The following is a 14,647-nucleotide window of genomic DNA, read 5'->3' on the forward strand; positions in this document are numbered from 1 at the left end:
ATTATGACATCATGGTCACCTGGTTAAACTATCATTATGACATCATGGCCACCTGGTTAAACTATCATTATGACATCATGGTCACCTGGTGAAATAAAGGTGAAATAAAAATAAAATGTTGTTGAAATCAAATCAAGCTTTATTTATACAGCACACAGGGGAACAGGAACAAGAAAAAGACAAATAAAAGACAATGAAAATAATCAAAAAGACACAAACAGAAGAATAATGAATATTTTAAGGAAATTCCATTGATTAAAATATTTATTGGATGCAATAACCAACCCAAAATATTAGCTTGTTTTTTAGGAGGGTTCTGAAAGGCACTATAAGGGTGTCCATGTAAATTGACTAGTAACAACAACTGGGACCTAAGCACATTTCAGACATGGGTGCAACACAATGGCTTCTCAGAAAAAATACAATGAAAAAAAAAAACAGAAATATTGAGGATAAAAAACAAAGAACAACTGAAAGAATAATGAGCATTGCAAAGGAAATGCCATTGATTCAAATATTAACAATATAATGCTACATCCAACCCAAAACATAACTTGTTTTTTAGGAGGGTCTCTGAAAGACACTACGGGGGCATCGATTGAAAATTGACTGGTAACAACTGGGACCTAAAAGACACCCACCATGACACCCACTAAATCTGCCCAAGAAGAGGCAAACAAAAGAAAAACCCACACCAAACTTAAAGACAGGAAGCAAACCAAAAAGGTGGAGCAACTAAAGGTGTTGACTCTCCACATCTATCAAGACAACTGGAGCACTGGGCCAGACACTCTTAAATAGAACCTGGACCTGCTCAGGTGAAACACCTTCCCACTAACGAGATGGACAAGCCAGCACAGGTGTAACACATACTGACTAACGAGGTGACACCAATCAGTGCGTCCTACGTGCTAACGAGCTAGACGTGCTAAAGTCCAACCTCAAAAAATAAAGGAGAGCCGCACACTAGCTCAGATGAAAAAATATTTAATTTACCAACGTTTCGACAGGCAAGCTGTCTTCATCAAGGTACAATCACAGACACTGCGGGTTGACTCGTTTATATATAGCGTCAAGACACACAGGTGTCTGTAATCATGGCCAAGAGTGGCCTAATATCATTGGTTAATTTCTCAAATATTAAAATGGCAGCATTTTTCTTTCTATAGAATCCTTAAACTCACTAGATTCTAGAACTCTACTTTTTATTTAACAACGACGGCCTAGGAACAGTGGGCCAATGTCAAAACACAGTTATAATGTGTCTAAATCAATAACCAATATGCAGAAACAGTTTGTGATATATTGAAAACCTAAACATAAAATGTACGATATACACAAACTGCCACAATAATCACATTACTTGTATTTTTTAAACAAGCTCCTTATTAACTGCACAAGCACCAAAAACGCTGTTGTTTTGACAAGTAGCAATAAATCACTGATATCAATTAGGGGGGAAATCAGGTTGTATGTGCTGTTGAAACTAACACAACAAAAAAACACATGGAAATGGGAGATATATTTTACCTCACTGATTAGTGGACAACCTGCAGAAGACAGTCAGCTACATTCTGGAGTGAAGCATTTAAATTTAGGGGTCCCTAAAGAAAGGAACACAACACTTATTTGTCATCACTCATCGATATCATGTTGAAATTAATTGTGTGACAGGAGGGAGATGAGGTTGCACGTCCTGTTAAAACTAGCAGCTCAAAAACCACACAGAATCTGGGAGTAATGTGTACATCACTGGTTAGAGGACAACTTGTGGTAAACAATTAGCTACATTTTGAAGTGTTGCATTTTGATTCAAGTGGGTCACCAACGTGGTAAGTGTAACACAGCTCTTTTTGTGGTATTCACTTTTTGTTAAATCACATAAATAGTACTCTTCCATTTCAGAGCCTGGATTTTCCCCCTGAGGCTAATATCCATATCATGTTGAAATCAATAGAACAGGGGACAAACGTTTAGGGTTCTACATTGTGACATCATTAAAATACTCCTACTACAATGTTAAAACATTCTACATTGTGACATCATTTTATTGATATCATGAAACAACTCCTTCATGTATTTTCTGATGTTTGATCAGACACCTTTTATTAGAGTATCTCTTGTCACATTGATTACAGCTATAAGATTTCTCTCCTGTGTGTGTTCTCTGGTGAACTTTTAGATTGCCAGATTGAACAAAACTCTTCCCACATTGATCACAGCTATAACGTTTCTCTCCTGTGTGTGTTATCTGGTGTGAAGTCAGCTGGCCAGATGTAGCAAAACTCTTCCCACATTGATCACAGCTATATGGTTTCTCTCCCGTGTGTGTTCTCCGGTGTGATATCATGCCGCTTAGCTGAGTAAAACTCTTCCCACATTGATCACAGCTGAACGGTTTCTCTCCTGTGTGTGTTCTCTGGTGTGACATCAGGCTGCTTAGGCTAATAAAACTCTTCTCACATTCATGACAGCTATATGGTTTATCTCTTGTGTGTGTTCTCTGGTGTGATGTCAGGCTGCTTAGGTGAGTAAAACTCTTCCAACATTCATTACAGCTATACGGTTTCTCTCCTGAGTGTGTTCTCTGGTGTGATATCAGGTTGCTTAGCTGAGTAAAACTCTTACCGCATTGAGTACAGCTAAAAGGTTTCTCTCCTGTGTGTGTTCTCTGGTGCCTCTTCAGATAGCTAGATGTAAAAAAACTCTTCCCACACTGAGTACAACTATACGATTTCTCTCCTGTGTGTGTTCTTTGGTGTACAATAAGATGGCTAGATGTATAAAAACTCTTCCCACATTCATCACAGCTATACGGTTTCTCTCGTTTCTCTCCTGTGTGTGTTCTCTGGTGTGATATCAGGGTGCTTAGCCGAGTAAAACTCTTCCCACATATACCACAGCTACAGATGTAAGATGTCTTTCCTGTGTGTGTTCTCTGGTGTGATATCAGGCTGGTTGAATGGGTAAAACTCTTCCCACATTGAGTACAGCTATAAGGTTTCTCCACTGTGTGGATTCTCTGATGAATTTTAATGCCTGCTGAGGAGGTGAATCTCTTCCCACCGTCAGAGCAGTGAGGTTTCTTCCCTGTGGATCTCTGCAGGTGTTTCTTGAGGTGTTCTGATGTGGAGAGACTCTTCTCTGCCTTGTCAGCATCATGAGGTTGTTGAGGCTCCCCAGAGGACCCACGGTAGTCCCGTCTCTCTCCTGTGTGAACAACAAAGTCAGACAGATGGTTAAAGGCCCACAACAGCGGAAATCCACTGTAAAAAGTGATGCAGACAGCGTAGCCATGAAGTTGTACAACAATTGACGTCTGTAATGAATGTAATGATTTGACATTTGTCTTAAAAGGAGCAAGAATAGTCATATTTTGTCTTGTTTTCACATTAGTAGTAACATCTAAGATTGTAGACTAGAAATAAGTTATTCATGTTGTTGAAACTCTAAGCAGTGTGCCAGACGACTTTTGGTCTCCAATATAGGCTCCTTTCTGTGTTTAATACAATTGCGGCACGAGGGCGATGCAAATGCAATTTGGTTGTAGAAACTCCTCCCTTCTAATGAGGAAACCACTAGTTATGGATGTAGTATATCTGGTAATGAGGAAACCACTAGTTATGGATGTAGTATATCTGGTAATGAGGAAACCACTAGTAATGGATGTAGTATATCTGCTTATGAGGAAACCACTAGTTATGGATGTAGTATATCTGGTAATGAGGAAACCACTAGTTATGGATGTAGTATATCTGGTAATGAGGAAACCACTAGTTATGGATGTAGTATATCTGGTAATGAGGAAACCGCTAGTTATGGATGTAGTATATCTGGTAATGAGGAAACCACTAGTTATGGATGTGGTATATCTGGTAATGAGGAAACCACTAGTTATGGATGTAGTATATCTGGTAATGAGGAAACCACTAGTTATGGATGTAGTATATCTGGTAATGAGGAAACCACTAGTTATGGATGTAGTGTATCTGGTAATGAGGAAACCACTAGTTATGGATGTAGTATATCTAGTAATGAGGAAACCACTAGTTATGGATGTAGTATATCTGGTAATGAGGAAACCACTAGTTATGGATGTAGTATATCTAGTAATGAGGAAACCACTAGTTATGGATGTAGTGTATCTGGTAATGAGGAAACCACTAGTTATGGATGTAGTATATCTGCCTGGAGCAAAAATGGTGAGCAAAGATTTTAGTTTTTCACAATGTATTCTGAATGTGAATGGGGAAAAACTCATGGGAGTAGCCTCCATTTCCAGGTTGCTTATGAGTACATTTCACACTACTTTGGATTATAATTGTAAGGCTCGTTTGAATGTCCTGCTTAATATAATGTTTGTGTCATCATCGCAAATCAACCGCTTTGTATTTAAAATACACTTCAACCAGTAAAATGCTCTTTGGCTAGCTTTTCCATCAACCTGACAATGAGGGTTTGTACACTGTTTGCCAAATTGGCCCATAACTTCACCTAACAACAAATATACCTGTAATGAACGAAGAAGAACGTTGGTTGTTATTGCATGACATACATAGTGTACTCTAGGACCCATAACAACAACATAGACCTACTGTAGGACCCATAACATTACCTAACAATAACATAGACCTAATGTAAGACCCATAACTTCCCCTAACAACAACATAGACCTACTGTAGGACCCATAACTTCACCTAACAACAAATAAAAGGAAAATAGCTCTGTGTGTTGTACAATAGCCTATCCATCAAGGAACAGTTCTCTACACATTATGAGCTAAGTATCTCTGTGTCCAAACAGACTAAAGATACCCTACTGTAAATCAAGCAGACAATAACACATTATAAACATCAATTTGTTAGGGATGTTGGATCGAACATGGAGCACGGCATAACTGTCTTTACCAGAGTAATAGTTATATAGTTATAAGTATAGTTATAACTGTAGTATCCTGTATAACTGTAGTATCCTGTATAACTGTAGTATCCTGTATAATTGTAGTATCCTGTATAACTGTAGTATCCTGTATAACTATGTATAGTTATAGCTGTAGTATCCTGTATAACTATGTATAGTTATAACTGTAGTATCCTGTATAACTGTAGTATCCTGTATAACTGTAGTATCCTGTATAACTGTAGTGTCCTGTATAACTGTAGTATCCTGTATAACTGTAGTATCCTGTATAACTGTGTATAGTTATAACTGTAGTATCCTGTATAACTTTAGTATCCTGTATAACTATGTATAGTTATAACTGTAGTATCCTGTATAACTATGTATAGTTATAACTGTAGTATCCTGTATAACTGTAGTATCCTGTATAACTATGTATAGTTATAACTGTAGTATCCTGTATAACTGTAGTATCCAGTATAACTGTAGTATCCTGTATAACTGTAGTATCCTGTATAACTGTAGTATCCTGTATAACTGTAGTATCCTGTATAACTATGTATAGTTATAACTGTAGTATCCTGTATAACTATGTATAGTTATAACTGTAGTATCCTGTATAACTGTAGTATCCTGTATAACTGTAGTATCCTGTATAACTGTAGTATCCTGTATAACTGTAGTATCCTGTATAACTATGTATAGTTATAACTGTAGTATCCTGTATAACTGTAGTATCCTGTATACCTGTAGTATCCTGTATAACTGTAGTATCCTGTATAACTGTAGTATCCTGTATAACTATGTATAGTTATAACTGTAGTATCCTGTATAACTGTAGTATCCTGTATAACTGTAGTATCCTGTATAACTGTAGTATCCTGTATAACTATGTATAGTTATAACTGTAGTATCCTGTATAACTGTAGTATCCTGTATAACTGTAGTATCCTGTATAACTGTAGTATCCTGTATAACTGTAGTATCCTGTATAACTATGTATAGTTATAACTGTAGTATCCTGTATAACTGTAGTATCCTGTATAACTATGTATAGTTATAACTGTAGTATCCTGTATAACTGTAGTATCCTGTATAACTGTAGTATCCTGTATAACTGTAGTATCCTGTATAACTGTAGTATCCTGTATAACTATGTATAGTTATAACTGTAGTATCCTGTATAACTGTAGTATCCTGTATAACTGTAGTATCCCGTATAACTGTAGTATCCAGTATAACTGTAGTATCCTGTATAACTATGTATAGTTATAACTGTAGTATCCTGTATAACTATGTATAGTTATAACTGTAGTATCCTGTATAACTGTAGTATCCTGTATAACTATGTATAGTTATAACTGTACTATCCCGTATAACTGTAGTATCCTGTATAACTATGTATATTTATAACTGTAGTATCCTGTATAACTATGTATATTTATAACTCTAGTATCCTGTATAACTGTAGTATCCTGTATAACTATGTATAGTTATAACTGTAGTATCCTGTATAACTATGTATAGTTATAACTGTAGTATCCAGTATAACTGTAGTATCCTGTATAACTATGTATAGTTATAACTGTAGTATCCTGTATAACTGTAGTATCCTGTATAACTATGTATAGTTATAACTGTAGTATCCTGTATAACTGTAGTATCCTGTATAACTATGTATAGTTATAACTGTAGTATCCTGTATAACTGTAGTATTCTGTTTAACTATGTATAGTTATAACTGTAGTATCCTGTATAACTGTAGTATCCAGTATAACTGTAGTATCCAGTATAACTGTAGTATCCTGTATAACTGTAGTATCCTGTATAACTGTAGTATCCTGTATAACTATGTATAGTTATAACTGTAGTATCCTGTATAACTATGTATAGTTATAACTGTAGTATCCTGTATAACTGTAGTATCCAGTATAACTGTAGTATCCTGTATAACGATGTAGTTATAACTGTAGTATCCAGTATAGTCTGGGAGGAGGTGAAACCACTCAGGCTTATTTGATGTGATCTAATGTTTTGATCATCTAGTTTTCCTTAGTTTTCCTTTTCCAGTCAAAGGGGGTCCGGTCATTCCTTTGTTTATATACTGTCTCATTGACAAAAATATTTTGGATTATTTGTTTACATCATTCCTTTGTCTCGACATATACAGTAAACGTGCCGAGGTTCTAATGTTGCCAAGGAGACACATTTTATTATTTATTTACAGTTTGGAGGGTTGGGGGTCTGACATTCAGGCGACACATTTGATTATTTATTTACAGTTTGGAGGGTTGGGGGTCTGACATCAAGGCGACACATTTTATTATTTATTTACAGTTTGGAGGGTTGGGGGTCTGACATCCAGGAGACACATTTTATTATTTATTTACAGTTTGGAGGGTTGGGAGTCTGACATCCAGGAGACACATTATATTATTTATTTACAGTTTGGAGGGTTGGGGGTCTGACATCCAGGAGACACAATATATTATTTATTTACAGTTTGGAGGGTTGGGGGTCTGACATCCAGGAGACACATTTTATTATTTATTTACAGTTTGGAGGGTTGGGGGTCTGACATCCAGGATTCACATTTGATTATTTATTTACAGTTTGGAGGGTTGGGGGTCTGACATCAAGGCGACACATTTTATTGTTTATTTACAGTTTGGAGGGTTGGGGGTCTGACATCCAGGAGACACATTTTATTATTTATTTACAGTTTGGAGGGTTGGGGGTCTGACATCCAGGAGACACATTTTATTATTTATTTACAGTTTGGAGGGTTTGGGGTCTGACATCCAGGCGACACATTTTAGTTCTAATGGTGCCGTTCTGTTATTCTTTTCAGCTTCTTTTTCCAGCATCTTACATTACTCTGAGACTAGTTATCCTGGGATCTTACATCACTCTGAGACGAGTTATCCTGGGATCTTACATTACTCTGAGACTAGTTATCCTGGGATCTTACATCACTCTGAGACTAGTTATCCTGGGTTCTTACATTACTCTTGAGACTAGTTATCCTGGGATCTAACATTACTCTGAGACTAGTTATCCTGGGATCTTACATTACTCTGAGACTAGTTATCCTGGGATCTTACATTACTCTGAGACGAGTTATCCTGGGATCTAACATTACTCTGAGACGAGTTATCCTGGGATCTTACATTACTCTGAGACGAGTTATCCTGGCATCTTACATTACTCTGAGACGAGTTATCCTGGGATCTAACATTACTCTGAGACTAGTTATCCTGGGATCTTACATTACTCTGAGACTAGTTATCCTGGGATCTTACATTACTCTGAGACTAGTTATCCTGGGATCTTACATTACTCTGAGACTAGTTATCCTGGGATCTTACATTACTCTGAGACTAGTTATCCTGGGATCTTACATTACTCTGAGACGAGTTATCCTGGGATCTTACATTACTCTGAGACTAGTTATCCTGGGATCTTACATGACTCTGAGACTAGTTATCCTGGGATCTTACATTACTCTGAGACTAGTTATCCTGGGATCTTACATTACTCTGAGACTAGTTATCCTGGGATCTTACATTACTCTGAGACTAGTTATCCTGGGATCTAACATTACTCTGAGACTAGTTATCCTGGGATCTTACATTACTCTAAGACTAGTTATGCTGGGATCTTACATTACTCTGAGACTAGTTATCCTGGGATCTAACATTACTCCGATGCTAGTTATCCTGGCATCTTACTTTACTCTGAGACTAGTTATCCTGGGATCTTACATTACTCTGAGACTAGTTATCCTGGGATCTTACATTACTCTGAGACTAGTTATCCTGGGTTCTTACATTACTCTGAGACTAGTTATCCTGGGATCTTACATTACTCTGAGACTAGTTATCCTGGGGAATAGTTTCAATATATTTGCAAAAAATCTAAACCTGTTTTTGCTTTGGCATAATGGGGTATTGTGATACATTTTAGAAGAAAACACACAGACTAAGGAGACCAGGGATGGTAGGGCCACAGACTAAGGAGACCAGGGATGGTAGTGGAGCACAGACTAAGGAGACCAGGGATGGTAGTGGAGCACAGACTAAGGAGACCAGGGATGGTAGTGGAGCACAGACTAAGGAGACCAGGGATGGTAGTGGAGCACAGACTAAGGAGACCAGGGATGGTAGTGGAGCACAGACTAAGGAGACCAGGGATGGTAGGGGCACAGACTAAGGAGACCAGGGATGGTAGTGGAGCACAGACTAAGGAGACCAGGGATGGTAGGGGCACAGACTAAGGAGACCAGGGATGGTAGTGGAGCACAGACTAAGGAGACCAGGGATGGTAGTGGAGCACAGACTAAGGAGACCAGGGATGGTAGTGGAGCACAGACTAAGGAGACCAGGGATGGTAGTGGAGCACAGACTAAGGAGACCAGGGATGGTAGGGGCACAGACTAAGGAGACCAGGGATGGTAGTGGAGCACAGACTAAGGAGACCAGGGATGGTAGTGGAGCACAGACTAAGGAGACCAGGGATGGTAGTGGAGCACAGACTAAGGAGACCAGGGATGGTAGTGGAGCACAAACTAAGGAGACCAGGGATGGTAGTGGAGCACAGACTAAGGAGACCAGGGATGGTAGGGGCACAGACTAAGGAGACCAGGGATGGTAGTGGAGCACAGACTAAGGAGACCAGGGATGGTAGTGGAGCACAGACTAAGGAGACCAGGGATGGTAGGGGCACAGACTAAGGAGACCAGGGATGCTAGTGGAGCACAGACTAAGGAGACCAGGGATGATAGTGGAGCACAGACTAAGGAGACCAGGGATGGTAGTGGAGCACAGACTAAGGAGACCAGGGATGGTAGGGGCACAGACTAAGGAGACCAGGGATGCTAGTGGAGCACAGACTAAGGAGACCAGGGATGGTAGTGGAGCACAGACCAAGGAGACCAGGGATGGTAGTGGAGCCCAGACTAAGGAGACCAGGGATGGAGGGGCACAGACTAAGGAGACCAGGGATGGTAGTGGAGCACAGACTAAGGAGACCAGGGATGGTAGTGCAGCACAGACTAAGGAGACCAGGGATGGAGGGGCACAGACTAAGGAGACCAGGGATGGTAGTGGAGCACAGACTAAGGAGACCAGGGATGGTAGTGGAGCACAGACTAAGGAGAGCAGGGATGGTGTTTGACATGAGTTCTTTTCCCTAAAGGAACACACCGGTCCTTCCTCCTCTATGAATGTTCCTAGGCCGTCATTGTCTGAAATATATATATATTTATTTTTTAATGTAAAAACCCAAAAGGTTGTGAATATTAGCAGTCCAGTAGTAATGGAGGACAAGGGTCCCCCTCTCCTTTCTGTCTCTCCAAAAACACTTCACACAACCGTGGGACCTTTTTATTCCAGATTTAAGTAGATAGATAGTAGCTGTCTATTAAAAACATATATACTAGTTGTTGGATTCCTAATGTCTACTCAAAAGGTAGGAAAAGAAGTTTGGTCCTAATTGGATGTTGGACCCTATATTTATTGAATATTATGTGAATCCTTATAAATCAAAAGGGCTAATCAATTAGCTTCACCTCAGAGATCAAATTACATTTCAAGTTGCTGAAATGACATGGAATGCCTCAGCTGTTTTTCCTACGTCTGTAGCAGCAGTTGGAATTTACAGTTATCCATCCCTGTGATTGGGTAGGGTAACTCCTACTCTTACAGGTTAGTAAAGAGGTCAGGTAATATGAGAGTTGGACTGTGCCTAAGAACAGCCCTTAGCCGTGGTATATTGGCCATATACCACAAACCCCCGGGGTGCCTTATTGCTTTTATAAACAGGTTACCAAGGTAATTAGAGCAGTAAAAATAAATGTTTTGACATACCTGTGGTATACGGGCCTAATTGCTTAAATAAACGATATATACTCCCCTACGTATTTACTCAGACAGGGAAGATAACAGTTTTATGTGACTCTATACTCCAGAATTTTAGATATGAGATCAAATGTTTCATATGAGACAGCACAGAACGTCACCTTTTATTTGAGGGTATTTTCAGGGTATCTGTTCTACCATTTAGAAATAAAATGACTTCATGTATCTAGTCTCTCACATTTGAATGCGTCATAAGTATTTGGCCAAAATTCACTTCTATGTGTATTGAAGTAGTCATAAGTGTAGTATTTGGTCTCACATTCCTACAACATAATAACTACCTCGAGCTTGTGACTCTACAAACATGTTGGATGCATTTGCAGTTTGTTTTGGTTGCGTTTCAGATGATGTTGTACCCAACAGAAATGAACGGTAAATAATGTATCGTGTCATACGAGTCACAAGAATAGAATATGTTTCTGAACACTTGTATATTAATGTGGATGCTAACACGATTAGGGATAATCATGAATGGATCATGGATAATAATGAGTGAGAAAGGTAGAGCCATACCCCTCATACCTCTAAAAAATGTGAACCTCCCCTGTTATTGGTCATTAAACGCTTCAGTGTCCTAATAAAAAGATAGGGGAGTGTAGCCGAGGGGAGAGGAGAAGGCGGAAACTTTTCAGTTCTTCGGCGTACACATCACAGACAAACTGAAATGGTCAGACAGTGTAGTGAAGAAGGTGCAACAGCGTCTCTTCAACCTCAGGAGGCCGAAGAAATAAAATGGCATTTCATTAACATCTGCTTACCATGTGTATGTGACCAATAACACTTGATTTGGTACTTAAACGTTGTATATCTCCACTGTCCTCATGAACAGATAGGGGAGAGTAGCGGAGGGCTTGAAGGAATGGAACAACTCTAATTCAGTCTCCACTGTCCTAATGAACAGATAGGGGAGAGTAGCGGAGGGCTTGAAGGAATGGAACAACTCTAATTCAGTCTCCACTGTCCTAATGAACAGATAGGGGAGAGTAGCGGAGGGCTTGAAGGAATGGAACAACTCTAATTCAGTCTCCACTGTCCTAATGAACAGACAGGGGAGAGTAGCGGAGGGCTTGAAGGAATGGAACAACTCTAATTCAGTCTCCACTGTCCTAATGAACAGATAGGGGAGAGTAGCGGAGGGCTTGAAGGAATGGAACAACTCTAATTCAGTCTCCACTGTCCTAATGAACAGACAGGGGAGAGTAGGGGAGGGCTTGAAGGAATGGAACAACTCTAATTCAGTCTCCACTGTCCTCATGAACAGATAGGGGAGAGTAGCGGAGGGCTTGAAGGAATGGAACAACTCTAATTCAGTCTCCACTGTCCTAATGAACAGATAGGGGAGAGTAGCGGAGGGCTTGAAGGAATGGAACAACTCTAATTCAGTCTCCACTGTCCTAATGAACAGATAGGGGAGAGTAGCTTGAAGGAATGGAACAACTCTAATTCATAGTCTCCACTGTCCTAATGAACAGATAGGGGAGAGTAGCGGAGGGCTTGAAGGAATGGAACAACTCTAATTCAGTCTCCACTGTCCTAATGAACAGACAGGGGAGAGTAGCTGAGGGCTTGAAGGAATGGAACAACTCTAATTCATAGACAGAGCTGTGGATGCAAGGACCGACCATGAGATCAAAATGATCGTTTTAAATACGTTTTGAGTCAAATACAGTGTTTGTTTACATTTGCATTGTTTACACACAACGGAGGTTTACGAGCTTATATTTGGGGTTCTGGTGAGGAGCACATTTCAGTGCAATGCCCCTTTGGCTTTAAAACCACACATTAGTTCAACAACTGCAGAGTTTCTGGCTGTGTTTTTAAGACAGTACTCACTGGTGTTAATCAGATCTTCAGTCTCCTCTTCCTCTCCCTCTTCATCTCTCCAAACGTCTTCCTCCTCCTCTTTTATTGAGATAGCCTCCTCTTCCACTCCAAAAGGTTCTTCCTCTTCTTTAAACGTGATACTGATAGCCTCCTCTTCCTCCTCTTTCATTCTGAAAGCATCTTCCTCTCCTTTTACTGAGACATTCTCCTCTTCCCCCTCTTCTTTCACGACAACGTTCAGCCACAGGCCCTCTTTCTCCGTCCAGCAGACCTCTTCTTTAGCAGGAGGAGAGTAGCTTGGAGAGCTCATGGTGGGCTAGCTAGCATTGACGATTAGCTTAGGTTCAGTATAATCAACAAATGTGTAAATTGAGCAAACAAGTTACGCTTAAGTTAAATAGTAGATACGTAAAGAGGATTGTGTTAAAAACACCGAGATCAATATTGGTCCAAAGAGCTTCAATGTTTTCGGTTGTTTGTTGGCTACCAGGCTACGGAGGTGGTTGAATGAGTCAGCATCCGTGTTGTTGAAACAGCTTCCGGTGTCGTGTGGTCCACTAGATATGACGTCACCATCTGAAGACGCATATCGCCGTCAGCTGACTGGAATGATTAAAGCAGTTTAAAAAAATATTCACTACATTGTTTATTAATTTAAAGATGAGCAAATATGTTTTGTCTGACTTCTTACAGCCAATACTTTCGTCTATGCAGACCTGTAGCTACATGTGAATATGTACATTATGAATATATAATGGTAGAATAGTTCTGTGTCGCACAGTTGGTAAAGCATGGCGCACGCAACGCCAGGGTTGTTGGTTTGATATGAGTCTGCTTAATTAATAACATTTTAATAAATTAATACCTAGTTAAGGATTTAACTCCAATCCTGACAATATAATGTCAGTTGTCAGTTGTGGCTGCTTTGCCTGATGTATTGTTGTCTCTACCTTCTTCCTCTTTGTGCTGTTGTCTGTGGCCAATAATGTGTGTACAATGCTTTGTGCTGCTACCATGTTGTCATGTTGTGTTGCTACTATGTTGTTGTCATGTTGTGCCTCTACCATGTTGTTGTCATGTTGTTGTCATGTTGTGCTGCTACCATGTTGTTGTCATGTTGTTGTCATGTTGTTGTCATGTTGTGCTGCTACCATGTTGTTGTCATGTTGTTGTCATGTGTTGTTGCTACCATGTTGTTGTCATGTTGTGCTGCTACAATGTTGTTGTCATGTTGTGCTGCTACCATGTTGTTGTCATGTTGTTGTCATGTTGTGCTGCTACCATGTTGTTGTCATATTGTGTTGTTGTCATGTTGTGCTGCTACCATGTTGTTGTCATGTTGTGTTGTTGTCATGTTGTGCTGCTACCATGTTGTTGTCATGTTGTGCTGCTACCATGTTGTTGTCATGTTGTGCTGCTACCATGTTGTTGTCATGTTGTTGTCATGTTGTGCTGCTACCATGTTGTTGTCATGTTGTGCTGCTACCATGTTGTTGTCATGTTGTACTGCTACCATGCTGTTGTCATGTTGTTGTCATGTTGTGCTGCTACCATGTTGTTGTCATGTTGTTGTCATGTTGTGCTGCTACCATGTTGTTGTTATGTTGTGCTGCTACCATGCTGTTGTCATGTTGTTGTCATGTTGTGCTGCTACCATGTTGTTGTCATGTTGTTGTCATGTTGTGCTGCTACCATGTTGTTGTCATGTTGTGCTGCTACCATGTTGCTGTCATGTTTTTGTCATGTTGTGTTGCTACCATGTTGTTGTCATGTTGTGCTGTTGTCATGTTGTGTTGTTGTCATGTTGTGCTGTTGTCATGTTGTGTTGTTGTCATGTTGTGCTGTTGTCATGTTGTGCTGCTACCATGTTGTCATGTTGTGTTGCTACCATGTTGTTGTCATGTTGTGCTGCTACCATGTTGTTGCCATGTTGTGCTGCTACCATGTTGTTGTTATGTTGTGCTGCTACCATGTTGTTGTCATGTTGTTGTCATGTTGTGCTGCTA

General features: G+C 39.8%; 1 protein-coding gene across 1 annotated transcript; it reads right to left on the minus strand.

Moving 5' to 3' along the window:
• Positions 1-971: 971 nt before the first annotated feature.
• LOC129847425 (zinc finger protein ZFP2-like) lies at positions 972-13,207 on the minus strand. The gene is made up of 2 exons (XM_055915215.1): positions 12,651-13,207; positions 972-3,210 (listed from the first exon to the last, which is right to left on the minus strand). Exons 1-2 carry the CDS (start codon positions 12,949-12,951, stop codon positions 2,057-2,059), a joined length of 1,455 nt encoding a protein of 484 aa, XP_055771190.1. The 5' UTR covers positions 12,952-13,207; the 3' UTR covers positions 972-2,056.
• Between the last annotated feature and the right edge of the window lie 1,440 nt (positions 13,208-14,647).

This window comes from Salvelinus fontinalis, unplaced genomic scaffold (assembly GCF_029448725.1).
Source record: "Salvelinus fontinalis isolate EN_2023a unplaced genomic scaffold, ASM2944872v1 scaffold_0837, whole genome shotgun sequence".
NCBI classification, from domain to species: domain Eukaryota; kingdom Metazoa; phylum Chordata; class Actinopteri; order Salmoniformes; family Salmonidae; genus Salvelinus; species Salvelinus fontinalis.

Excerpts from the sequence above, each read along its gene's own strand:
- LOC129847425 (XM_055915215.1), bottom strand. The coding sequence starts at position 12,951 with ATGAGCTCTCCAAGCTACTCTCCTCCTGCTAAAGAAGAGGTCTGCTGG. Across the intron at positions 3,211-12,650 it reads TGAAGATCTGATTAACACCA|GAGAGAGACGGGACTACCGT; the intron begins GTGAGTACTGTC and ends TTGTTCACACAG.